Here is a 25,937-nt window from a genome sequence, read left to right on the forward strand (position 1 = left end):
TAATGAGGCAGCAAATAATTTGTATTATAAATAACTATGGGCATTTCTTTTTTCCTTTGTACATAAACATTCAAGGGAAAGTGTTATAAATAGTGTATTTTTATGGGTCATATTGTAAATAATATATATTTGTTACTGTAGGAGGCCAACCTCTCCAAGTAACTTTATCCCTATAAAAGGGGTAGTTACACAACAATAAGAAGATGACATAGAAAAGGAAAATTACTCCACTTCTTTCTACTACTGCTCATGTCTCTACCTTTCTTCTTTTTATTTTATTATTTTATTTCATAACAGATAAAATATTATCATTATAAAGAGGTTTGACTATATATTGTATTTGAAATACTCAAATATAGATTAACAGTAATCCAACTTTATCAATATATAAATTGAAAACATAATATAAACATACCGTAATACAAGAATATTTCATCTTGTCGATTATTAACATTTCATAAAAAAAGTTTTCTAAAGTTGTGAAAAGTTTTATCAAAAAAGTTGTGAAAATTACATTTTCGAGTATATATATTTGTGTATTACTTTTCATTTTTAGTGGTATATATTGGATTTTTTTACCTTCACCGTCATAATATGCCCATTGAAAAATGTTTTCTTATGTGTTGATTTTGGATGTATGTCATATATAATTACGATGAATCTACAGTAATTGAAACTTCAAATAAATACTATTAGCAATATAAAATATATACATGAACTCATTTTGAGGGAACTTGTGCATTCTAATAAACGAATTAGGATACATAAGCACATATTTTGTTTCTTCTACTTAACGTACAATGTCATGATCATATCATTACATTTCTTTCTTAATTCTAGAATTATCTTCCATGGTGTATTTGTTTTTGTATACTTTTACAAGTATTCTTGATTTCTAATTGCTTCATAATTATTGCAATAACAAGGTATTCATATAAAACCTAATTTTTGATAATGATATCATTTACAATGTAATCGATAAAACATTCTCAATATTCCACGGCTCATAATAACAAAATCAATACCATAATATTTGGCATTCTGAATATATGACATTGCAAATGAAGTATTAAAATACTAGAGTAATCAAATTCTAATACGTATAATTAGAATTCTCAAATTTCCTGCCAAGTTGAATCAATCAAATAATTTATATATATCAATGTATTGTCAGATGTAGAGTTCGACTATTTTTTATAAAAAAAAAATTCATGTCGATCAGTGTTTGAATTTCTCTTGAAAAAAAGAAGAAGACAATATTCAATTGCATGTTCTATTTTGAATTGAAGATACACACGAGCATAATTATGGGGATTGCATTATTTTCTCTCATGTTTTACGTGTTTTGTTTTTTAAAAGAATTTATCGAAATTTTTAATTTTTTCACTCATTTGTATCACAAATATAATCACGTCATGAACTGATACATCATAAGTCATTTTTTTTTAAATCTTATAATATGGTAATTATCTAAATATAACTACATACGATAAATATACTTCTAAACATTATTGTCTATGGAATATTTTCGATCTAGTTCATAAAATTTTAAACGGATTAAGACAAAGAATAATATTTGAACCACGTGACACCAAAGTACACATTACATGAAAATGAAAAAAAGGCCCGAAAACCACACAGCATGGAAAGAGAGCGAAGAAAAATGCGCGCGGCGATGGAAGCAAACCATTCTTTATATTTATTACATTTTCTCTTCTCTTTCAAATCCCATTTTCTTCTACATAACTCGGTGAGAAAATTGCAGTTCACTCCACAAAAAATGAAGCATTAATCAGTGAATTTTTGATATTTTTTTGAATAAAAATGGGTGATTTAGAGATTCGTTTGAAGGGTTTGATTCAATCAGAGTCAAAATCAAATGGGGTTCGGTGTTTGAGTTTGAGAAGTAGTGATTTGTGTCTGAATTCGATTGGTTTTGATGGTAACAATGGAGGATTACTCCTCGAGGATTCGGCCAGAGAATCCTTCGTTTCGTTAATTTCTATGGAAAATTGTTTTCCTTCCAAGTGTATGTTACGTGCACGGAGGAGTAGCCGGAGAGGAAGGGGACGGTTTTTGTCGGTGACACTTTCAGATTCTAATGAGATTTTGGAGCAGAATGGGGAAGCTGCTGTGGCGGAGAGTGATGTGTGTAAGGAAGTTGAAAAAGTAAAGAAAGGGAAGCTGCATGGTGGAGCTGGAGCTGGAGGTGCATTGAATACTACTAAGCATCTTTGGTCTGGAGCTGTTGCTGCCATGGTGTCAAGGTAAAGAGGAATGTTCTTTTTCATTCTTATGCATTCCATAAAATCTTACTCCCCTATGTTTCGATTTGCTTGAATTAGTTTGATTCGGCACAAATAACTAACGAAGTGTGTAATATACCAAAATGTCATTTGAATCTTGTGTTGTTAAATATGATATATAGGAATATGATGTTGGGTAAAGAGTTATTAAATATTGAAGTGACATTCTTTTCCTAAGTAGATTTAAAAGGAAACCGGTCAAACAAATTGCAACAAAGGGGTAGTATTGTTGTTGTCCTTAGGGTTATGGCAAAGGAGACATCGTGCTGGATGTACAGTATGCCCACATTCACCGGGTTAGAATCCTCGCTGGTGAACCAAGTATGGTATGTCAGTGCAGAAGGGTAGAGGCGCATGGAGTGCAAGCCCTTTATCAATTGAATTTCGAAACTGGAAATAGTGGATTTCCCCAAAAAACTGTTGCTCTTGTTTGTCAATGGAACAATTTTAAATGTCTTTTTGTGGTAATGTACAGTTTCAAGGCACAAAAAAAGCTAGTATCATCTAATCAACCAACTAGACCTCAATCCCGAATTCATTGGGGGTCAGCCTTTTGCATCCTCTATGTCCATTCTCCTCTATACAGAGAAATGTATTTTTAAGTATTCATAGAATTGTGTGCCTTTAGATCCCGTCTTTCTTGATTCAAAATCAGGACGAAAGGTCGGATGCTTAGGAGTTTGGACCAATAGGTTCAACTTGCTTTGGTTTAGTGATGGCGATTTTGTGTCATTTGAGTTGGAATGACGTATAGCTACTCCCTCTGTTTCAATTTGGTTGTCTTAATTTCCTTTTTAGTTTGCTAAAAGAAAATCTCGTTCCTAATTTGGAAACTTTTTAATTTCAACATGCCACATGGCATGTTTAAGACTAGAAAATTAAAGACATTTTTGTACATTATACATATGTTTAATACCACTAGTTTCAAAAGTCTTCTTACTTTCTTAAAACTCAATGCCAAGTCAAACTAAGACAAACAAATTGAAACAAAGTGAGTAATATTTATACCATGGGATCTACATCAAATCAGAGACATTTTGGGACCATAAAGCACCAGTAGATAGTAGTTGGTACTGGAGGAAAATAAACTCTCTGAAGCACTGGTATACGCAAGGAAAATTCAACCTTACTGTGAATGGGCAATACTCCATTACAAGTGGCTATATTGATCTGTTTGTTAAGGAGGTCGATACGAAATGTAGAGAATGATGTGGGGTGGCAGTGAAGGAAAAAGGAAAATATCATTGGTATCTTGGGAAAAGTTGTGTTTTCCTAAGAGGCAAGGTGGTTTGAACATCAAAGGTATGTGGGAATTGGAATGTGGCTGCTGTAGGCAAATTAATATGGCAACTGGCTGTGAATAAAGAGTCACTGTGGGTAAAATGGGTACATGGGATCTACATCAAATCAGAGACATTTTGGGACCATAAAGCACGAGTAGATAGTAGTTGGTACTGGAGGAAAATAAACTCTCTGAAGCACAAAATGAAGCACTATATGCGAGGAAAATTCAACCTTACTGTGAATAGGCAATACTCCATTACAAGTGGTTATATTGATCTGATAGGGAACCAAGCAAAGCTGGAGGTAGCAGAATTAGTGTGGAACTCTGTATCACTACCAAGACAGGTTTATTATGTGGCAAGCAATGCAAAATAAATTGCTTACAAAGGACGGACTGTTGAGTATGAACATTCAGGTAGATGACATGAAATGTTGCTTGTGTCAAGCTGCAGTGTTAGAGACAAACAGTCACTTGTTTGTGGAATGTGAGTATGCTGTCAAAGTGAGAGATGCATTAGTACAATGGTCAAAAATTTCAGTACCGGCAAGAGATTTGAAGACTACACTGGAGCTGATCAAATTGAAACATTGGAGGAGGTTTAAAAAACAAGTGATAGCTGCTGTTTTCGGAGCAATGGTATATCACATATGGAAAGCAAGAAATTGGAAACAGTTTAAGAAAGTACAGATACAACATACAGAGATAGTGAGTACAATCATCCGTGAAATTGTGGAGAGGATAGAGATGTATAAGTATACAAAGAAAGCAAATAGATGTAGAAGTTTTTGGCAAAAGTTATGTAATTAGTTTGTTATTTTGTTGAAGCCAGCCTTTACTACTCCTTCATTAGTAAGGGTGGTGAGGGTTGGATGAGACTATTCTGTATGTGGTGTTTTTGTTAATGGTAATAGTCACATTGGTTGCCAAAAAAAAAAATTATACCATGAAATACACACTCAGTAGTTTGCTCTATATTATTGGGATATCAAGGCACTTGATTTAAGATGAAAAAAGTATAGATGTAAGATTCTGAAATTTTGAAGTTGTTCGACATGGTTGAGGAATGTTTATGCATAGGTATGAAAATACTAGTTGAATGTTTTCTTTGCTGAGTAATACATTTGGTATGAGAGGCAATGTTACCTCATGTAGGAGCATTAACTAGTAGTAAACAATAGCAGTGTGAGAAGTGGCAAACTAAAATTGATTTGATAATGGGCTAACCCTTCGCTATACATGAATATGTGGGACCCTTTTCCATGGTTAATACTGGTGGCTTCTCCAGTGTCGTGTCTATTTTGCATCAAGAAAAGGATACTTATTCTCTCTTATAGTTTGACTCTTTTTTTCTTTTTCTTTTTTTCCTTTGAGGAAATCATTTTGTTGTATGTCAATGGTTCATACAGAAAGTAAGAAATCTATCCTGCTTAGAAGCACCAAGTGCCCCAGATTAGGAAGGTTTAAATTAAAAGTATCATCTGTTATTAGTCTATTATGGAGAATAAGATTATCACCTATTTCTAAGTAGAATTTAACCACAGAAGTTGAAATCGAGGTCTGCATCTTCCAATTCTAGTTAGGCATGGTTGTTCTACCCCGTTGTTGAAAAGGGATCTTTACATGTCCATGCCTGATCCAGAACAATTTTTATGTATTTTGGGATGAGAATATCTTTTACACATCAAATGCTGCTCGTGAGTTCTGGGTTGTTCCACTGACTAAAACAATATAAAAATCCTAATATTTCTTATGTTGGAACTTTGTTACTCTTGTAGCATTGAAATGGAACCGTATATGTGATCTGCAATTTCTTTGTTCTTCATTTATTTTTTGGCCTTAGTCTATGTATTAGTAGCTGAACTGCCATTGTTTCAGAACTTTTGTTGCCCCACTGGAGAGACTAAAGCTGGAATATATAGTTCGTGGTGAACAAAAGAATCTTTTTGAGCTCATCAAGACAATTGCAGTTACTCAAGGGATCAAGGGATTTTGGAAGGGGAATTTTGTGAATATTCTACGAACAGCTCCATTTAAGGCTATCCACTTCTACTCTTATGAAAAATACAGAGATCATCTGCTCAAAATAACTGGTAATGAGGAGGCAACTAATATTGAAAGGTTTGTTGCTGGTGCAGCTGCAGGAATTACAGCTACTGTGCTCTGCATACCTATGGACACTGTGAGTGATAGATACTTCAGGGTTTTCTGTTTTGTTTTCTTGATCCCTTGCAGTAAGTATGTCAGTTCTTGGCTAAGTTGGTTACATATCTTTGTATGATAATGCTAGGAAAGGGAATGGACAGGTATAAGTGGAAGCTATCAAGTTGACACTACAGAGAAAACTTACTTCTGCTATCCTTGTTATATGTATGCCCCAGGGGTGCAACTAGCTCTTGGATAGCTTAGATTCAAGACTTTGGATGATTGTTCTACTACTTTTAAATGTATAAACCCTCTTTAATTTAGCATTAGTACTTCCAAGATAAACAACATTATCGGGAATGCTTAGGTTGACACTTAATTTCTTCAAGCGGCACCATCTGGTTAGAATGAACCACGTATTGGTTTTGATGGTTAGCCTAGTCGACAATTTATGCTTGGAACTTACTTGAGCTTGTTGTTAACATAACGATCTTCTATTATTGTTGATATGATAGTAGTTTAAGCTGCTGAGACAAGGGATATTGGTTTCCTGCTCCACCAGCTGAGCTGTCCCAACCATTCTGAATTTGATGCACTGATTTAGTAAGACGAGTCATGTCTATCATATTAAAAGGGAAAACAAACTAGATTAAATGCTATTTTCCAAGCCCTGGAAAAGTTTGCTAGACATAGCTTATTATATGTGTAACTATGTTGAAATGAACCACGTATTGGTTTTGATTGTTAGCCTATTCTTGAGTTGAAAATTGTCGATAATTTATGCTTGGAACTTACTTGAGCTTGTTGTTAACATAACGATCTTCTATTATTGTTGATATGATAGTAGTTTAAGCTGCTGAGACAAGGAATATTGGTTTCCTGTTCCACCAGCTGAGCTGTCCCAACTATTCTGAATTTGATGCACTCATTTAGTTAGACGAGTCATGTCTATGATATTAGAAGGGAAAAAAAACTAGATTAAATTTTATTTTCCAAGCCCAGGAAATTATTCTAGATAATTGACTTGGGATGACATCAGGAACAATTCAAGTTGATTTTGATGCTCACTGAAGCTTCAGATACATCATTGATTTGGATGAGATATGGTAAGTAATGAAGTTAGAAAATGTGATTAAAAGCTCTACCTAATTTCAATGCTATGCATGATTGGCTGAATCATTTTCTTATAATTATTTGTGTGAAGTGCAAAATATGGTTCAATTCCTGATAGAAATATTAAATCAATTGATTGAATTACTGTACAACATTCTTAAGGAATAGGATAATTCAGTCATTTCATTTTCTGTAAATGTTCTTCTACCTTTGTCTTTTTTTCAAGTCTGTAGTGTACTTTTTGTTTTTCTTACTGATTCGTGCAGTTTTTTGCTTTTCCTTTTCATACATTGACAAAATATTTCAAGCTTTACCATTTTCTTAATGATCATAAAATGTTTCTCATCTTTCTTCCTGGAAAATGTCAATCTTTCAGATTAGGACAGTAATGGTTGCACCTGGGGGAGAAGCCTTGGGCGGCTTAATTGGTACATCCCGGCATATGATTCAGACGGAGGGGTTTTTCTCTCTTTACAAGGGCCTAGTACCCTCGATCATGAGCATGGCACCTTCAGGTGCAGTTTTCTATGGAGTTTATGATATATTAAAATCAGCGTATTTGCATTCACCTGAAGGGAGGAAAAGACTAGAAAATATGAAACAAGGTGAAGACCTGAATGCCCTGGATCAACTGGAGTTGGGCACAGTTAGAACTTTGGTATATGGGGCAATTGCTGGTGCTTGTGCAGAAGCTGCTACATATCCTTTTGAAGTTGTGAGGAGACAGCTTCAATTGCAGGTCCGGGCCACTAAGATGAGTACATTGGCAACTACCCTAAAGATCGTTGAGCAAGGTGGTATCCCTGCGCTCTATACTGGATTGACTCCCAGCTTATTACAGGTAAGTTAACGAAGCATTTTCTTGACTGTAGTTCCCTTCATACAGGAAAGGTATTTAGAACTCAGAACTGTCTCTCTGTAACAGCCCTTGAAGATTAGTTAATAAAGTACAACAATTTTTCTGTTGTGGAAAATGAGCATACACATCCTGTGATATGATGTATCCGAATTCATTGTACCATTAACTAGGTAGGTAGATTTGTTAAAAGTTTAGATAAATTTATCAAGCGACTACCATGCTAGTGTACATTCACTTTATTGGGATTTCAACAACTACGTCTGCTTGCAATACCTCAAGGTCTAATTGCATGATTGCCTGGTAACCAGTTGTTCTGGCTGTCAGGGCTCTCTTCCAGGAGGGAAGTTAGATATAAAGAATTGGAAATTGGAACTTGTATCACTTTAAATGTTAAATTTTTTTACCCGTGGGTTTGGTTTAGTGGTAAGAGCACAACGTGTGACTTGTGAGTTGGGCTATGTCACAAGTTCAAACCTTGCCACAGACAAAAGTCTAGTGTTTTAGTGGAGAATGGGAGAAGGGGTGATGGGGTGTTTGTTATCCAGAGTTTCGAACCTTGTGTCATTGGTTCATGAGGATTTCTTGATTATCAACAAAAAAAAAACATTGAGCTATTATAAAATTGCCTTTAGATTCTAATGCCCGTTCTCTATTGTCTTTTGTATCAAATACTAGTTATATGTTGCTCGAACTCCAAAAATTTGGACGAACCCATGTCAAATCCTCTAAATGCACTATTTGGAGGATCTGACACAGTGTATTTTTGAATAGTCTGAGAAACATAGAATACGTGTGTGCCTACTATCTGTCTGATTCTTTACATCTGGTAACACTGTGCATACAACTTTGTGGCCTAGCTTCTTTACCCTCTTTTATTGCACAAGCCTCTTTGTTCTGTTATTTGACTCACTAATAAGATATGGAACTCGATATTGACATGCCCTCTTTAAATTTGTATTCTTCAGGTTTTACCATCAGCTGCAATAAGCTATTTCGTGTACGAATTTATGAAAATAGTTTTGAAAGTGGAATAAACATGAGATTGGGATTCCTCAAGGTCATTCCTGGTGAGACATCCACGTGGACAGTGGTATGCAATTTTACCCATAAGGAGAATTTCTGGTCCTATTTTACGATTGTCTGAACAAGGGTAGGTAATAATACATGTTATATAGGAGAAGTTGTAGAGAATGTTTCCTAGTTCTGGAGCTCTCCCTTTAGTGCAGAGCTTTGTCACCTTTCTTCATCAAAAATTGATACAAGATGAATTGTTTGTTGGCTTCAATTAGCTTGCTGATTAAAAGTATCTGTAGTCTGTACATGTTATGGAAAATGTCTTCCTTTTTTTTCATTTTCTCTTTGATTTTTAACTGTCTTACTTTTGTTGCAAACACCACTTTTCACCCTTCTTCATGTGCACGCCCTAAATTGATACTTTCCAGCTGACAATTTATTATTATAGTTTTAGGGGGATGTATAAAAATAATGCTAAATAGTAATGTTTATATTAGTTATGTTTGCATTAATTATACATAGATTACTTTTTATACATTGTTTGGTTTGGTGTTAAAAATGCATTGTATAAAAATATTTATTTACAAATGCTAATGCATATGCATTATGGATACCTAGAAATTCATGGTATTAGTAATAAACTCCTCAATACACAATAGAGTGTGCATTAATTATACATAGCATGAAAAAATGTACCAAACAAGAAACTACTAATACACAAAGCTAATGCATGCATTATGCTAATACACGCTACCAGACGAGAATAACAACACTAATGGATGTACCTTGGAAGATGCAGAAGCAAGTTAAGAGATAGAATTCCCCGACTATTTGTACTGAAAATTATGATCGAATAACCAGTCATTTTTTGTGAAATTCCAGGTGTTCCTATAAGCTTTTGCAGAAAGAAAAAGGAAAAACAAAAAGGCTCTTGAAACACTTTTTAACCAAAATAATCTTTGGGAGAACTAATGACACAAATTGACAAGTCCTTTAACAATGAACCTAAAATTTCTTTGTCAATTGAAGGCAGAGAGAGAAGACCTGGTTTGAGATTCAAAATTAAATAACGTAAATGGTACAAAACTATCAATGTAAAAGGAAAAGAAAACATCAAACATACCACAATCTTACTACCTTTAAATCTCAAATTCTTGTCAATCTGCACAATGGATTTGATTTTCACATTTACAAACTAGTTAGTGCAGCCTATGTATACAACAACCCTAACAGCCATGTATAACAAATACTAATCCACAAATGGTATATTATTAACACAGAACTCAAGGTGCTGTAGGCATAAAAGTATCGTCATCCAATAGATCACCAAGATCGATCAAATCATCATTGAAATCAACTGCTTCCGCTGAGTTGTAGCTGGCTGCACCATCATTTGTACTCTGCAACACAAAATGAGACATGACCACATGTGAATTTGGTGTCTTGTTATGTTGTTCCTTTCAAAAATCCCCTCACATTTAAGAAACCAAGCCAGAGATACAACTACTAATAGCAAAACTTTACACTGAAAGAAACTTGGTGTATTGAATAAGTGTATCAAACTCACCCAGTGAAACGCCAATTCTACCAGGTAAACCCATGTGAAGGTTGACAATGCTGGATGATAAATTAGAATTGGTTGATGGGAAATCATGAAACATCTACAAAACCATGACCCCATCAAGGGTATGACCATGCTCATTGTTTTAAGAAGCAACAGTTCACGAAACTTTAAAGCTTCTCTCTCATTCAAGGTGAGCAGATCATGAAAATCAGGACTAGTTGATTTAATATTGTTACTGAGTTTTGCTTATGATTGGATGCTAAGAGAAAAATACAAAATACATTATTTATGAGGTATGAACGAAATTTTCACTTCTGCATTATGGACCAAATAGTTCAAAAGAAGAGAAGTGCAAATTTTCATTATTGCTGAAAAGCTCTAAAACTAACTTCTAAGAATAAAAGAAAAGCTGGAAAGGGGAAAAAAGATAGTACATATATAGCTAGTCTCTTTATCAAAAGCGCCAAGTTATGATTTATTATTTTATTTTTGGAATAAGGAACCATTGCACCAAATGATAAAATGCATCTACAGGATCAACATATGTAGTTCATTTAGCATCAGAAATCGAACAATGCTTACATTGGGTTCTTGCATGTCGGACACAACATTCAGCAGCCTCCTATACTGGTCCCTAGCCTCAGGGTATTGAACCATCGACTTTACCCTTTCCAGAGCCTTCTGCAACCTTTCTTCAGTTTGCTTTCTGCCTTGTTTTAAGAAATCATAGTCATCCTCCTGCACTGGTTGGTCTTGCATGTTGCTTCCTTCAGTAGGTGCTTCTGGTTTAAATCCACGCAATCCACTTCCTTTCCGCCTCCATCGCAAAATTACCTTCTCTAAGATCCCCACAGACCATATTATGTTTTTGTATTTGTTCCTTACCTGGTGTCCTCTCACATGAGCCTTTAAACAAAAGGAAAAACGAAGAATGGCTAAGAAAATGAAAAAATAAGGTAGAGACGTTGAGTTGACTAATTATTTAGCAAAAAGATGGATTATGCATGTATAAGGCCAAAAGCACATACAATACCTGAATTTTAATAATTCGTTGGCGGATTAGAAGAAAATCTCTTCTTCCCTTCCAACTGCGAAATTTATTTTGTATACGGACAGCAGCAGCGTGAGGCTCATCATGCTGGCCAGCCCTATTCGTCTTCATGGCGAGAAGTGAGAGAGCACGTTCATCTGATAGTCCAAATTCACTGCCACCGTGTTCTATTAGCTGCTTCCTCTGGAATGACTGCACCCTGAAGACCTGATGAATACGAGCAGCTGCTTGAGTAGCATTACGAACAGCTGCAAGAGAATCCTTCAATGAGACTCCATGTGACCAATCACCATCCCAAGCTGGTGTAGCAGTCCTTTCAGAAACCGTTTGAACAGCTTCCCCAAAAGCTTGTTCATTCTCACCCTGCTTCTTTTCCTTCAACTCAAGAGAAGAAAGGTGGGAGCTCAAGGAAGACTCTGCTAAGTAACCAGCAATTCCTTTATGTCCATTGCTGGAAGCTAGATCAGCAGGTGTTCTGCCTGTAGGATGTTTAGGAGTAGGATCTGTCAATGCTCCAGCAGCTGCACCTAAGGAGATGAGGAAACCCACTGTCCGCTCTCTGATGTTGCAAATTTCGAAGATACATCAAATGGGCGAAAAGGAAAAGAAAGAAAAATGGAGCTAATCAGTAAACAAGTCATAGTAGATGAAAGCAATTTCATCAACAACCCTATTTATCAAAAATACTTCACAACACAACTAAAATTCTAAGAGCACCCAGTATTCAACTCCTTTCAAGTTTCTAATATGTTTGTGTGAATTAAATTGGAGAAAGACGCCACAGAAAGAGATGAAAAAGAAAAATTAGAAAATGAATCAGAAAAAAGTTGCATGATAAAGACAGACAAAATCTAACATAATACCTTCCATATGATGCTGCCCAATGGAGTGCAGTGCATCCATTCACATCTCGGAAATTGACGCTTACGCCTGCAGCTATAGTAGGTGGTACAGCCCAGTCATAACCAAGAGCAGCTGCAAAATGTAGAACTCCTTGACCACCTTCATCCAGTATGTTAGGACCTTTCCCACCCTCAGCAACCTTTTGAAGGAGCCAAACACGCAACTTCTCTTTTAGAAGCTTTTGTAGGAGCTGGTCTTTTACTTTCTCTGCCATAAAGTTGTTCTCATTAGTAAGGTGCAACATTTCCTCCCATTCACTGTCATCGTCTCTTAGCAATGAGTTAATTTTACTGGATATATGGGAAACATCATCCTCACTGATAGGTGGAGAAGTTTGGGAAACAAAGGATTCCAGAGATAATAACTTTCCGAATCTCATATGAAGAAGACTTTCACTGGAGCTGCAACTATTTGGATTTGCAACATCAACATCTTGGCCTTCAGTGACCCGAAATTCGAATTCTCTTACCTCACTACACGCCAACCTATTGGAGCATGTTATGTAGAATGGAACTCTTCCAGCCTTTTGAACCGGAGTATGGCAGCGAAGAACACCATCAGCTATTACTTCTGCTGGAACTTCCAACTCACCAAACATGCATGCCCAACTACAGTTCTCCACTTCTTGCTGGGACTTCAAAAACCTTCCAGTGATGAGGACCTGTTAATGAAAAAACCAAAGAGTTATTACCCATACATCAATAAGACATCAAATTAATTAAGAGGAAAGTTGTACATCATCAATAAAAAAAGAAGTGAGACATTAAAAAATTTAATCAGAACTCTGGCTCACAAGGTAGAATGTCCAGGAAAGACATAAATGTTCACCTTAATTTCTGACCCAGAAAATGCCCAGTTTGGTGAGAAATCAATAATGCTAAAGATTTGATCCTGCGCGAGTGAAGGACTTAGCACATAGGTGTCTAAATGCACTTGGGAAGCAATTGTGGAATTATCGACTCCATCTTCATCTCCAACATTATCCCAGTAGGAACTAGAATTGGATTGCATATGCGACTCACTTACATCTCCAAGTTCCTTGCTTATCCACCGGTCAAAGCTATCAAGCTTCTTCAAACCTTCTCTTTTCAAGACGCCATCTAACAAAGGTTGTTTTAAAGCTGAATAATCGGTTTTGACCCCTAAGCTTAGATTGTGATCTAAATCAGCATTTAGAGAGCCTCCAATATTTGCATCTGATAGCTGTGATTGAAGTTCATTCTGCATTGGGTGTTTATCTTGCTGCGCAGGAAGTACCTGAGAAGCCTCCAAGGAATTGTGATGTTCTACACCATATACACCACTAGACCCAATGGTTTGACCAGATGCCAAATCTGGATTCAACTTCTGATCCATGGACCACTTGGATATAAATGAGGAATCAGCTTCAGAAGTCTGCATCTCAAAGTTGGCAACTTCAGTTAATAAGAAAAAATGTATCAACAGCATTGCACTTAGTCTTACATGCAAACAGGTAATAAATGTCCAGTTGATTTTAAATATCAGTCATCACTAAGTTATTGTAGAGCTGGTTCAGTCGAATATCAATGCTTATACTAAAAACAAATACATCAAACAACTCGGGCATTCTCAAAGCACTTGAGAGAAAAAAAATAAAGTGGCAAAAAAGCTTTCCGACAGCAAGTGCCTAGTTTGCACTTTTGCATGAACAAATCAACATTTTCAAGAACAAGCAGAGCTTAATAAATACTTCCCCCACTAACTTGCACAAAAATTCCTTTTAAACTCCTTTTCTTTATGGACAACTTATCAAACACTTTAATTTGTAAGATCCGTGTCTAAAACCTCCTTGAACAGCCTATGGGTGATGTTCTGGGGAAGGACTCAAACGTAAAAGAAGCCATGATGATGAAAAGATGGGAGTTTTTGTGAGTTTGGTTAAGCAGAGAGAAGATGGATTGGCATGATTGTCAAGGACTAATAGTGGGGACTTGTAATTCCGGTTACGGGGGAAGAGGAGGGAATTGTGTGAGAAATATATACGAAAAATATTATTGAATTGTGTATCTAAATAGTTACATTGAGACCCTATTTATAGACACTACATTGGAATCCTTTTCCAACTAGGATTCCTATTCTTATTCCTATTCCTATTCCTATTCTTATTTCTATTCTAAGTAGGAAATACTTATTTCTATTCTAACACTCCCCCTCAAGCTGGTGCATACAAATCATATGTACCTAGCTTGTTACAGATGTAATTAATACGAGGACATGTGAGGGACTTGGTGAAGATATCTGCAAGCTGATCATTTGACTTCACAAATTTCGTAACAATATCTCCCGAGAGTATCTTTTCTCTGACAAAGTGACAGTCAATCTCAATGTGCTTAGTCCTTTCATGAAACACTGGATTTGATGCGATATGAAGAGCCGCTTGATTATCACACACAAGTTCCATCTTATCAACTTTGCCAAATTTTAGTTCTCCCAGCAACTGTTTGATCCAAACTAGCTCACAAGTTGCTGTCGCCATTGCTCGATATTCTGATTCTGCACTAGATCGAGCAACCACATTCTGTTTCTTGCTCTTCCACGACACCAAATTACCTCCTACTAAAACACAATATCCGGATGTCGAACGTCTGTCAGAGGGTGATCCTGCCCAATCAGCGTCTGTATATCCAATGATATGCTCATGGCCTTGATCCTCAAAGAGTAGTCCTTTACCGGGAGCTGACTTTATTTATCGCAGAATACGAACAACTGCTTCCCAATGACTATCAAAAGGGGAAGTCATAAACTGACTTACAACACTCACAGGAAAAGAGATGTCAGGTCTAGTCACTGTAAGATAATTCAACTTTCCAACAAGTCGTCTATACCTTTCAGGATTACTAAGTGGCTCCCCCTGTCCTGGAAGAAGTTTAACATTCGGATCCATAGGAGTGTCAACAGGTCTACATCCCATCATCCCTGTCTCCTCAAGAATGTCTAAGGCATACTTGCGCTGAGAAATAACAATACCTGATCTAGACTGAGCAACCTCAATACCTAGAAAATACTTCAATCTGCCAAGGTCTTTAGTTTGGAAGTGCTTAAAGAGATGTTGCTTCAAATCGGTGATACCATCTTGATCATTACCGGTGATAACAATATCATCAACGTAAACAACCAAATAGATACATCGACTTGGTGCAGAATGCCGATAAAACACAGAGTGATCAGCTCCACTACGAGTCATGCCAAACTCCTGAATTACTGTGCTGAACTTCCCGAACCAAGCTCGAGGAGACTGTTTTAGACCATAGAGTGACCTGCGCAATCGACATACAAGGCTACTAGACTCCCCCTGAGCAACAAAACCAGGTGGTTGCTCCATATAGACTTCTTCCTCAAGATCACCATGCAGAAAAGCATTCTTAATGTCCAACTGATGAAGAGGCCAATGACGAACGGCAGCCATAGATAGAAAAAGACGAACAGATGCAATTTTAGCCACAGGAGCGAAAGTGTCACTATAATCTAGCCCAAATATCTGAGTATACCCTTTGGCAACAAGGCGAGCCTTAAGTCGATCAACCTGACCGTCTGGACCAATTTTGACTGCATAAACCCAACGACAACCAACAGTAGATTTACCTGCAGGAAGGGAGACAAGCTCCCAAGTACCACTCTTATGTAAAGCAGACATCTCATCAACCATAGCCTGCCTCCATCCAGAATGAGAAAGTGCTTCACCTGTAGTCTTAGGAATGGAAATAGAGGACAAAGACGACACAAATGCATAATGGGGTGATGATAGACGATGATAACTTAAGAAGGTATAATGTGGGTTAGTATTTCGAGTGGATCGTATACCTTTTTGAAGTGCAAGCGGTTGGCTAGGAGGAGGCAAGTCCGCAGTAGGAGCAGGGTCTGGCGCATGACATGAATCATCTGGGACTAGGGTTGGACGTGGACGGCGATGATAAGTTAGTAGTGGTGGCACTACAACTGGAGATGTAGAAGTAACCGTAGATTCCACAAAGGTTGGCACAGGTAAAACCTGAGGTATGGGTAAGACCATAGAGACATCAGGATGATCAGAAGATGTATAGTAAGGCTGAGACTCAAAAAATGTAACATCAGCAGACATAAGGTATCGATGAAGATCATGTGAATAACAACGATACCCTTTTTGGACTCGAGAGTAACCAAGAAAGACACATTTGAGGGCACGAGGAGCTAATTTATCTTTTCCTGGGGCTAAGTTATGAACGAAGCATGTGCTCCCAAAGACACAAGGAGGGATAGGATAGAGATGTGACTGAGGAAACAGTATGGAATGGGGAACCTGATTCTGAATAGAAGAAGAGGGCATTCTATTTATCAAATAACAAGACGTAAGAACTGCATCTCCCCAAAAACGCAATGGAACATTGGATTCAAGGAGAAGAGTACGAGCGGTCTCAATAAGATGCCGATTTTTTCTTTCAGCTACACCATTTTGTTGAGGGGTGTATGGACAAGTAGTCTGGTGAATAATGCCTTGGTGAGTCATAAACTCCCGAAATTGGGAGGATAAGTATTCTAAGGCATTATCACTACGAAAAGTACGAATAGAAACACCAAACTGATTTTGTATTTCAGCAAAGAAACTTTTGAAAATAGAAAATAACTCAGAACGATCTTTCATTAAGAAAACCCAAGTACATTTTGAATAATCATCAATGAAACTAACAAAATAACGAAATCCTAAGGTGGAACTGACTCTACTAGGACCCCAAATATCAGAATGAACTAATGAAAAAATAGACTCTGAACGACCCTCAGTACTACGAGAAAACGTAGCACGAGTGTGTTTCCCAAGTTGACACGACTCACAATCTAATGTGGATAAACTAGACAAACTAGGCACCATCTTTTGCAGTTTGGATAGACTCGGATGTCCCAAACGTTTGTGAATTAAATCTGGGGAATCTGTAATGGAGCATGCTGCTAAGGAATTTGAAGAGGTAAGATAGTAAAGGCCTTGTGATTCATGTCCTGTTCCAATCATCTGTCCCGTATTGCGGTCCTGCATGAGAAAAAAAATCATCGAAAAAAGTTATGCTACAATGTAGGGCTTTCGTCAAACGACTAACAGATGCTAGATTAAAAGGAGAACCAGGGACATAAAGAACAGAGTCTAGGGTGACAGAAGATAGGGGTTTGGCTTTTCCAACCCCTTTTGGTTTGGTTTGGATCCCATTGGCTAAAGTAATAGCTGGAAGAGATTGTGAATAAACAATATCGGATAAAAGTGATTTATTACCAGAGATATGATCAGAAGCCCCAGAGTCCATGACCCATGTTCCAAGAGTACTAGATTGCGACACACAAGCAAAAGAATTACCCGCAACAGAGACATCAGGTTGTGCAACCGAAACTACTTGTGGAGACGTTTGCTTATTTGCACGATACTGAAGGAACTCATCATATTCTGTCTGAGCAATATGAGCATTATTGGATGGTTGATTAGGTTGAGCACCATATGCTACTGGTGGAGATGTCTGTTTACTTGCGCGATTTCGAAGGAACTCATTATATTCCTTTAGAACAATAGGATCATAACTGGGTGGTGGACCATGCAAAATATAACATATATCACGAGTGTGTCCAGGCTTATGACAATGACTACACTTGGATCGAGGTTTCCCAAAACGCCCTCCTCCTCGCCGATTCTCCATAGATTGATATGTACGCTTTTCAAAGGTTTGAGATGCAAGAATAGATGAGTCAACAGTGGGTGATGAAACTACCTTGTGACTGGGAGGTGCCGCAAGACGAAGGAGACGAGAGAATAATTCATCGATTGTAGGAACTGTAGGGCTAGCTAAAATCTGATCACGTACAGAATCATGATCAGGAGGAAGTCCAGCAAGAGTAAGAACTAGAAACAATGTTTGTCTGTGTTCTTGTTGTTTTTCCACATTCGTAGTAACTGGCATTAATGTGTCAAATTCCTCCATGACTGCCTGTACCTGTCCTAAGTAAGTAGACATATCGGATTCTTGTTTCTTTAAGTTGGTCAATCGAGATATCACATCATAGAATCGAGATATGTCATTAGTGTATAAAGCACGAGCCTTTTCCCAAACTGTATAACACGTCTGGAATGGGCGAAACAAGGGCATCAACTTGAAATCAATAGAACGCCATAGGAGACTACATAATTGAGCATCTACTTTCTCCCATTGTGCTTTGGCTTTTGCATCTTCCTCGCTAGTCTTTGCCTTTACATCTACCTCATAAGCCTTGTTCGTTAAGTGATCTTGGACACCTTGACCCTTGCACCACAACTCAACCGAGGAAGCCCAAGATAAATAGTTTGAACTTCCCAATAAAAGTTCTGAAGTGATTATAGGGCTAGAACTTCCAATCCCCATATTTTTGGAACCAAAAACATCACACCCAAAAGACATTATGCTAAATTTGTCTCGGAAAATTCAAATCTCGAAGAAAAGTCGCCGAAAACTGCCTGGAAATAGCTGGAACTCTAATTCCGGCGATCGGATCTGGTCAAAAAACAGTATGGGCCTGGTCAGATTGGCTGGACGACCCCAACTGTCAAAAAAATCTCAAAAAAATATGATCAGAAAAGCCCTCACGCGCCGGCGCGTGAGACAGATCTCGCCGGAAACTGCCACCTCCGATAGGCGCGTGAGAGCGCGTGGGGTGGTGTTTTCCGGTGGTTTTGGCTGGGGTTTGGTCGCGGGGGCTTTCCGAGCCTCGTGGTGGTGTTGGTTTTCGCACAACACCCACAGAAAGAAAAAAGTATAACAAAATCAGACCCAACAGTCACCGGAAATTGACATAGACATACGGTGACTTGTTTGTTCTCACCAATGCTCTGATACCATGTGAGAAATATATACGAAAAATATTATTGAATTGTGTATCTAAATAGTTACATTGAGACCCTATTTATAGACACTACATTGGAATCCTTTTCCAACTAGGATTCCTATTCTTATTCCTATTCCTATTCCTATTCTTATTTCTATTCTAAGTAGGAAATACTTATTTCTATTCTAACAGGAGTTATGGTAGTGAGCTCTCTTTTGGGAAAAAGGGGTTGTGACATGGGGTGGAGAGGTATGGTGTCATGGGGAAGAAAAGAAGGGGCTTTAACAGAAAAAATTGTAATTCAACGTCTCACTGTCTGTATTTGCTAATTTCATGGCCAAACAAGTATTAACAAATCCTGGGATAGTATTTATGCCAAACAGGCACTTAGACTTCTATATGACTGCTAGAAGGCTTTTTCCCTGAATTCCGTCAAAGAAACAAGGTGCAAAGATAATAAGTGGACAATGCTCCTATTCCTCCTGCCTGCCTTTTCAGTCCTATACTAAGAGCCTGTTTGTTGGCTTTTGGCTTTTGGCTTTTGACTTTTGACTTATAAGCCATAAGTTAGAATTTGTAACTTATGGCTTTTGGCTTATTTTTACCATGTTAGCTTAAACTAAGTGCTTATAAGCATTTTTTATAAATTACTCAAACACTCCAAAAGTGCTTAAAAGTTTTTTTTGGCTTAAAAGCACTTAAAATAAGCCACCAAACAGGCTCTAAGTCATGTATTTAAATTTCCTCAGCATCTGGTGAAATACCACTAACCATGTCTCGAAAAACAGTATTTATGGACGACAGACTACATGAAAATTGAACGGAAAGCTTTGGAATACATGCACAGGGGCTAATAAACTGAGCCTCTTCTCCTCTCCCTCAAGTATACAACTCTGTGATGTGCATGAAATGGACATTGCAAAATAATGATGCACAAGATGAACTCCTTTAGTGTTACTTACCTGCCAGTTCCCCAGGCCATCAATGTGGTTCTCATGTTCCTGCCTCGTGAAGTTATTTGAGAATATTTGTCCCATTGTAGTGTTTCCTTGTTCATGCATCATATTATTTGCACCTGATTGGCCAGAAGGCTGAAAATGGAGAGACTGATATGCAGCGGGATTATTAACTGAAATGGTCCCCCATGATGGGAAGTCAAGGTTCCTACTGGGTATATAGGTATTTGCTGTGTTTCTATTCCCATTTCCTGGTGGGATTGAGGAGAAACTTGTAGCAGAACTTCCTGCAAACTGTACTTGATCATCTGTTGAATAAACAAACAAGGTTTTCACATGTGTCACGTCACGTTGACAGAAGCACTGAACCATTTGGAGAGCATTTTAAAAGAGGCGAAAAATGCTAAGTACAACTGATAATACAAGGACAAGAATCAATTACTTGAGAAGGGAATCGGATGATAAGGTACAGCAAGTCCATCTCCAGCACTTGACTGAGCATCAAGGAATGAGTGAAATCCAGAAGTTGGATGTTGATTGTACACTGGTGAGTTTGTGTTCCCAAACAAAAATTAAAAAATATTTAACTAAAAATAAAAAGGAAATCTCAATTGATACATTACAAGTCCAAAATGCCTTCCAATGTACCAGAGCAGTTTATTTTAAAATCTGACCCAGAAAAAATTGATTAAAAATATACCTGATTCGGCATCCTCATATTCTGAGGCCTGTGCACTGCTGAGGCTAGTTGTGTCAGTGACTTGTGAGTTCACTTGGTAATCATTTGGATAAAATTTTGTAGACGCGGAACTGTCCACCTCAGAGCTGTGTACATCTTCATCAGTTTCTTGCAAATCAGGAGTAACTTGTTGAGGTTCTCTAATACGGCTAAAATTTGTCCTGTTACCCTACAGAAGGAAAACACCATGGCAATCAAATCTATAAACAAAAATGAGGAAATTTATTTTAATAATGAAATCAGTTTCAAGGATATGAGCCAGATTATGTGGAGGGAGAAGCATAGATCACACTTAAGTTCTATAATTTTCAGTTTAAACATTAGCTATTTTAGTTTGTCAGATTGTAGGCTCGATTAGAACTTCTCAAAAGTCCTAATTTAATAATTAGATCTTATTTTTGCATTATTCTTTAGTACATTCATTCTGTAAAAACTTTATTTTTGAAAAAAATTGTAACATGAACTACTAGGTACTCTGCCAGGTATATTTACTACAAAAAAATGAAATCAGTTTCACTTTCTTAAGATAAAATGTTGGATGAATATTCTTGAATAAAGAGAACTTCTGAACACGTTTAAATTACAAGCAGTACACAGCTTTGATGTTAAGATACCATACTAGCATCGTGAACTGAGAGCCTGTTGTCCTCCAACCTACCATACAAATTGCCTGTACATGACTAGGCCTCCTTACAATGCAAATCTGCAATTTTATACCTACTCTTTATTTCATTTAAAATTGTGCCCGTAAATCATATCATATGAATTTCTTCTATACTATGCTGCCTTGAGAAACTGGGGGAAGGAAACATAACCACTTCTCAGCTGTAAGTTGACTGTTACAAGTTACAACTGACACTAAAGGAAAAACAAAAAGGTCAAAGAAAAGAAGCAATATAGGAAAGAATTAGAGGATGGCAAGCATATACCTTTACTTCCCGGTAGTGGACAAGAACAATATGTGACATTTCCCTGAATAAGTGTTTGGAAAAGTAAACAGAATTAGCATGCTGAGCAATGGTTAGAAATTGGTCTTGAAGAAGGTAATGATGATTAGAAATTAAAGTGAGTGATGCGCCAACCAAAACAAACTTTTACGCATGTTGGGTTAACAGAACCAACAGTGAGACACTTATTGTATTGTGAACTCCAAAGAATTCTCAAGGGGGAATAACATTTCATAGGGAGTGAAACATAAATACACAATTAGAAAAAGAACAATGAGAGGAAAAGAAGAAGTATGTGTGGAAGTGTGTGTGTGCGTGCTCTCCGGGACTTTACCGCACAACAGTAAACTTAATTGCAGATTCATTTGGACAATCTTAACTTTACCTCTTCAAATCTTAACTTAGTCCATGCTATTCAAGATTCAAAACAATATGGTGTCCCTTTAACTTACAGGGGTATTATTATCCAAAGAGGCAATATTGCTATGTTGCTTGGGCTCTTCAAAAATGTCTTGGATACTCCAAAAGTAGTGCATTTTTGGAGAATCCGAACTGGTGTGGCAACATTTTTGGAGAGTTCGAGCAACATGGAATTAGAACAAGCAAAAAAGTTCTGATCACCACCCCCTCATTAACAAAAATTATTTTCATGTGTTTGATATAAGAAAAAAACTTGGATTTGTACATGAAGGAGCTTGTGAAAGATCTATAATGTATAAATAAGTGTGTCCTTCTCTAACGATTTAAAGTTTTAAATAAGGAGTACATGTTATTCAACAACAATAAGATTATTTGTTTTAGACGCAAAGAGTGCACAAGATACCCTTTAATAGATTAGTCGATCCTGCGTCAACCTTTTAAAGGAATAATGACCCCTCAGCATTATAGAGCATCTAATTATCTTGATCATGAAGAATATCAGAAGCAAAAAGGTAAGCCAAATATCATATAGAAGTAACACTTATCAAGCATGACAACAAATAATTTTACAGTGCCAGAATAGCACTCTTATCATTATGGAGATGAACAAGGTGAACTTGAACCAACCTAACATGCAATTAGCATGTAAATGTCCACTAAAGATGTCTACTTGATCATAATTCTTAAGACACGAATATCAACAGTCTGAATTGACTTTTAGCTCCAATGTTGGAGCGAAACACCTATAATAGCAAATCTGAGTACTCAAAACAACAATATACTCTTTTAACTTACTCTTCGAGCATCCAATAGCTGCGTCTTTGGAAATTCTCATTCTCTTCTCCATGAGCATAGTAGCAGTGTAACACATCAATGCTTCCAGCCTGCAAGAATATTAATTTCTGATCAGCACCCTGATACAAGAACAAAGGTCTCCAAAGAATAAGTGGTATTGTACCACTATTCTGCCCATGGTAACTTATATTTCCTCTATTTTGTAATGCACTAATAAAGCATATTTCTACTAGCTTCCGTATTCCTTTGTTACAGCAGTTGTCGGTACCTGCCGTTCAGAGATGCTATCAAAGTAGCAAAGTTAATCAAGTTCTCTAGCCTAGTTTAGATAAAGCATCCTTATCGCCCCACGTCACCTGGTTAGGACATAAAGCTTATTCTATTTATAAAATAGTGGATTCTATAACAGCATTCTGCCTTTTTGAAGGTAGCACACTCGTGGAAACACTGAAATTGAGTACAACAACAATTACGCCTCAATCCCAAACCAACATCGAAATCAAGGATATATAAATTTAATAGGCTTCTACACAATCATAAGATTCTCATCAACTTTACCTTGAGCCTCTCATGAGCCTCTTTCACAGTCTTTCCATCTTTTTTCTTTCTCCAACTATGGCCATCTTTGCGGAAATACCGTAAAACCTTCCGATCAAAAAGGAACAATGAACCACCTGAAGGGCCATACAAGCAAATTAAAAAACATAAAATAAATTAAACAGAGCTTGAGTTTCAAGAATAGTTAGATGTCCTTGAAAGCTCTCCTCACTACAAACAAATATAATGAAGAAAAGTAAAGAGTACACAGACCATAATGTTGATTGCACAAGATGACGGTACTTAGACCTATGTGAAACAAAACCAATTATGTATATGTTCTCATAAGGGAGGCAACTAATAATCTTTAAGCCAAGGAGCAGGCCACGAGAGTTATATTGACAGGGAAACTAAAATAAGAAAATATTTCTGAAAAACCTAAGAAATTACTATACATGGAGGTGGAAGGGAGTTGAGTATAGGCCTGATGGAAGAGGAACATGTCTTTTTGTCCCGAGGGTGGTCTCAAGACAAGCAGTAAATGATCTAGGCAGAGGGCTAAAGAAGGGAGCAACACAAAAGTGAAATACAATTTACAGCACATACAAAGACTATACATTGAAAGCTAGTCAATTGAGCTAAAAAAAGACGTCAATGATTATTATAAGAATACTTTAACAAATAGCCTCCATCTAATAGGAGGAAGGAGGGAAAGAGAACTAGAGGAGCTTTACTGGTCGACAACAAGTAGTGAATTGAGTGATTGAAAGGGAAAAAAGTAACAGCGTCATCAGACCAAATTGAAATTAGGATAAGACTAGCAATAACAACTTTTTCACTATTTTGGGTATATGGTACAGCGCACTCCTCCAAAAGAAAAGAAGAAGTTGACCCACTTTCACAAGCAGAACTGCAGAAGGGTATGTAACGTACAGAAAAGCCGAGCATGTCGCCTCAAGTATGCACACAGACATGCATATGTTACATAAGTGCATTTATCCTGACACATACACATTGGTATAAATAGCATATGCACGACTATCTGCATATAGTAGACTGGAAAATTCACTATCAAGGAAGCACATGTAGAAGCAAGAAAACCCCATTTCAACTACAACATCCACATTTAACAACAGGGAAAAAAAATCAGCTATATGATCATACTTGGAGGCCTGTTTGGAGGCTCTGGAGCAATTCGAAACTTCTGGTAATTTTTAAGAATTTCACAAATTTCAGCTGGGCGTAGCCATCGATGCTGCGCTTCTAAAAGTATCTGCTCAATATCTGCATTCAACAACAAACTTCCTCAACAAACATGCACCAACACCAACCAATCCTCCAGCTACAGTACATACTAAAACTATAGTAAACATGCTCAACTAAAAGCCATGATAACATCTAATTAGACTAATTCCCTAATCAATTTATCTCTTCACTGTTCTGAAACTAACAAAATCAGTGATTTTGGAGATTCAAGTCCAAAGTTTAAGTCTTTTCACTAAAATGCTTCAAAGGGTATGCTTCTTTGATTCCTATTAACCAAAGCCCTAACAGAGTTCAAGAAATGAACAGCAGTAAAATCGATAGCAATTAAATGTATCCCAATAGAAGAAGTTACCTAATTGAGCATTAAGACCATAACGCCTACTGTCTGCCATGAACCCAGCTCCAAAACCATACAAAAAGAACTAACCCAGCTCCGATCTAAAACACTAGTTGAGCTTCCACTTAAAAATTGAACTGGGGGTTGGTTAAAGAATCAAAAAGTTTTGGATTAATGAAAGAAAACTGGATTTGGTCAAAACAGGTTCAAGATTTTGGCAAGAAAAAGGGGGAAAACGAGGGCAACAGAAAGAGAGAGAGAGTAAAGTGTATATGGGTTAAAGAGCGGTAGAAAAAAGGGGAAAAGGGAAAATAGGAAGCAACGAAGAAAGGTCGTTATAGGAAGTGGGAAGGGGGTGAGGGGGTATTGGTATTGAAGCAAAAAGGAGCCGCCGAAATGGAATACAGTTTGAGTTCAGACACTCATACATACGAAAACAATCTTTAACATCTTTTTAAGACCGTCAATAGTTTATCGTCAAAATTCATATAAATTTTTATTTTTATATTTAAATTATTAAAAGTGTAATTTTATATCTATAGTGTTAAAAGTTAAAGATGAAAATATCACTATCTCAAAAAAATAGATAGTTTAGATGTATTTTAACACTTCAGTCTATTTTTTTGGAACATATAAAACTATCATAACGAGAGGTCTCGAATTTAAACTTTGAGTATAAAAAAAATATTGGTAAGGAACGCTCCTTCGAATTAATTGAATTTCAATATAAATATCGAACACCAAATAAATAAAAACAAAAGAACACCATATTTGTACTTCCTCGCTTTTTAATATGTTTGATGATTTAAATTTGACATGAAATTAAAAAATAAAATTATTTTAAATTCTTATGATCATAAATTAAAATATAT

General features: G+C 36.9%; 2 protein-coding genes and 1 long non-coding RNA gene across 5 annotated transcripts; 2 read left to right on the forward strand and 1 right to left on the reverse strand.

Moving 5' to 3' along the window:
• The first annotated feature begins 1,824 nt into the window (after window positions 1-1,824).
• On the forward strand, window positions 1,825-8,781 carry LOC125829492 (probable mitochondrial adenine nucleotide transporter BTL3). Its single transcript, XM_049508706.1, has 4 exons — window positions 1,825-2,267; window positions 5,467-5,770; window positions 7,223-7,687; window positions 8,671-8,781. Exons 1-4 carry the CDS (start codon window positions 1,825-1,827, stop codon window positions 8,737-8,739), a joined length of 1,281 nt encoding a protein of 426 aa, XP_049364663.1. The 3' UTR covers window positions 8,740-8,781.
• Window positions 8,782-9,814: 1,033 nt separating this feature from the next.
• Window positions 9,815-25,367, reverse strand: LOC125829454 (calmodulin-binding transcription activator 3-like). 3 transcript variants are annotated; one of them, XM_049508668.1, is made up of 13 exons: window positions 25,081-25,367; window positions 24,627-24,746; window positions 23,484-23,599; window positions 22,926-23,014; window positions 21,693-21,735; window positions 20,725-20,932; window positions 20,467-20,568; window positions 20,031-20,332; window positions 13,066-13,632; window positions 12,198-12,898; window positions 11,317-11,893; window positions 10,866-11,189; window positions 9,815-10,119 (listed from the first exon to the last, which is right to left on the reverse strand). In XM_049508668.1, exons 1-13 carry the CDS (start codon window positions 25,118-25,120, stop codon window positions 10,003-10,005), a joined length of 3,306 nt encoding a protein of 1,101 aa, XP_049364625.1. In that variant the 5' UTR covers window positions 25,121-25,367; the 3' UTR covers window positions 9,815-10,002. The 3 variants fall into 3 exon arrangements, with proteins under 3 accessions (XP_049364625.1, XP_049364623.1, XP_049364622.1); XM_049508666.1 differs by lacking the exon at window positions 9,815-10,119 and adding an exon at window positions 10,215-10,380 and having other exon boundaries at window positions 20,031-20,311; XM_049508665.1 differs by lacking the exon at window positions 9,815-10,119 and adding an exon at window positions 10,215-10,380.
• Window positions 13,924-19,293, forward strand: LOC125829536 (uncharacterized). Its single transcript, XR_007443101.1, has 2 exons — window positions 13,924-14,226; window positions 19,261-19,293. It is a non-coding gene; the product is annotated as an uncharacterized LOC125829536 (long non-coding RNA).
• Window positions 25,368-25,937: the final 570 nt, after the last annotated feature.

This window comes from Solanum verrucosum, unplaced genomic scaffold, assembly GCF_900185275.1.
Source record: "Solanum verrucosum unplaced genomic scaffold, falcon-dt-bn FXZP01000031.1, whole genome shotgun sequence".
Taxonomy (NCBI): Eukaryota; Viridiplantae; Streptophyta; class Magnoliopsida; order Solanales; family Solanaceae; genus Solanum; species Solanum verrucosum.

Bases quoted from the DNA above. Each gene is read 5' to 3' on its own strand.
- LOC125829492 (XM_049508706.1), top strand. From the start codon at position 1,825: ATGGGTGATTTAGAGATTCGTTTGAAGGGTTTGATTCAATCAGAGTCA. The intron at 2,268-5,466 runs GTAAAGAGGAAT...CCATTGTTTCAG, and splicing joins GTTGCTGCCATGGTGTCAAG to AACTTTTGTTGCCCCACTGG. The intron at 7,688-8,670 runs GTAAGTTAACGA...TGTATTCTTCAG, and splicing joins TGACTCCCAGCTTATTACAG to GTTTTACCATCAGCTGCAAT.
- LOC125829454 (XM_049508665.1), bottom strand. From the start codon at position 25,120: ATGGCAGACAGTAGGCGTTATGGTCTTAATGCTCAATTAG. The intron at 20,933-21,692 runs GTATATGCTTGC...TTCCTTCTGTAG, and splicing joins TCCACTACCGGGAAGTAAAG to GGTAACAGGACAAATTTTAG. The intron at 11,894-12,197 runs GTATTATGTTAG...TTGCAACATCAG, and splicing joins TGGGCAGCATCATATGGAAG to AGAGCGGACAGTGGGTTTCC.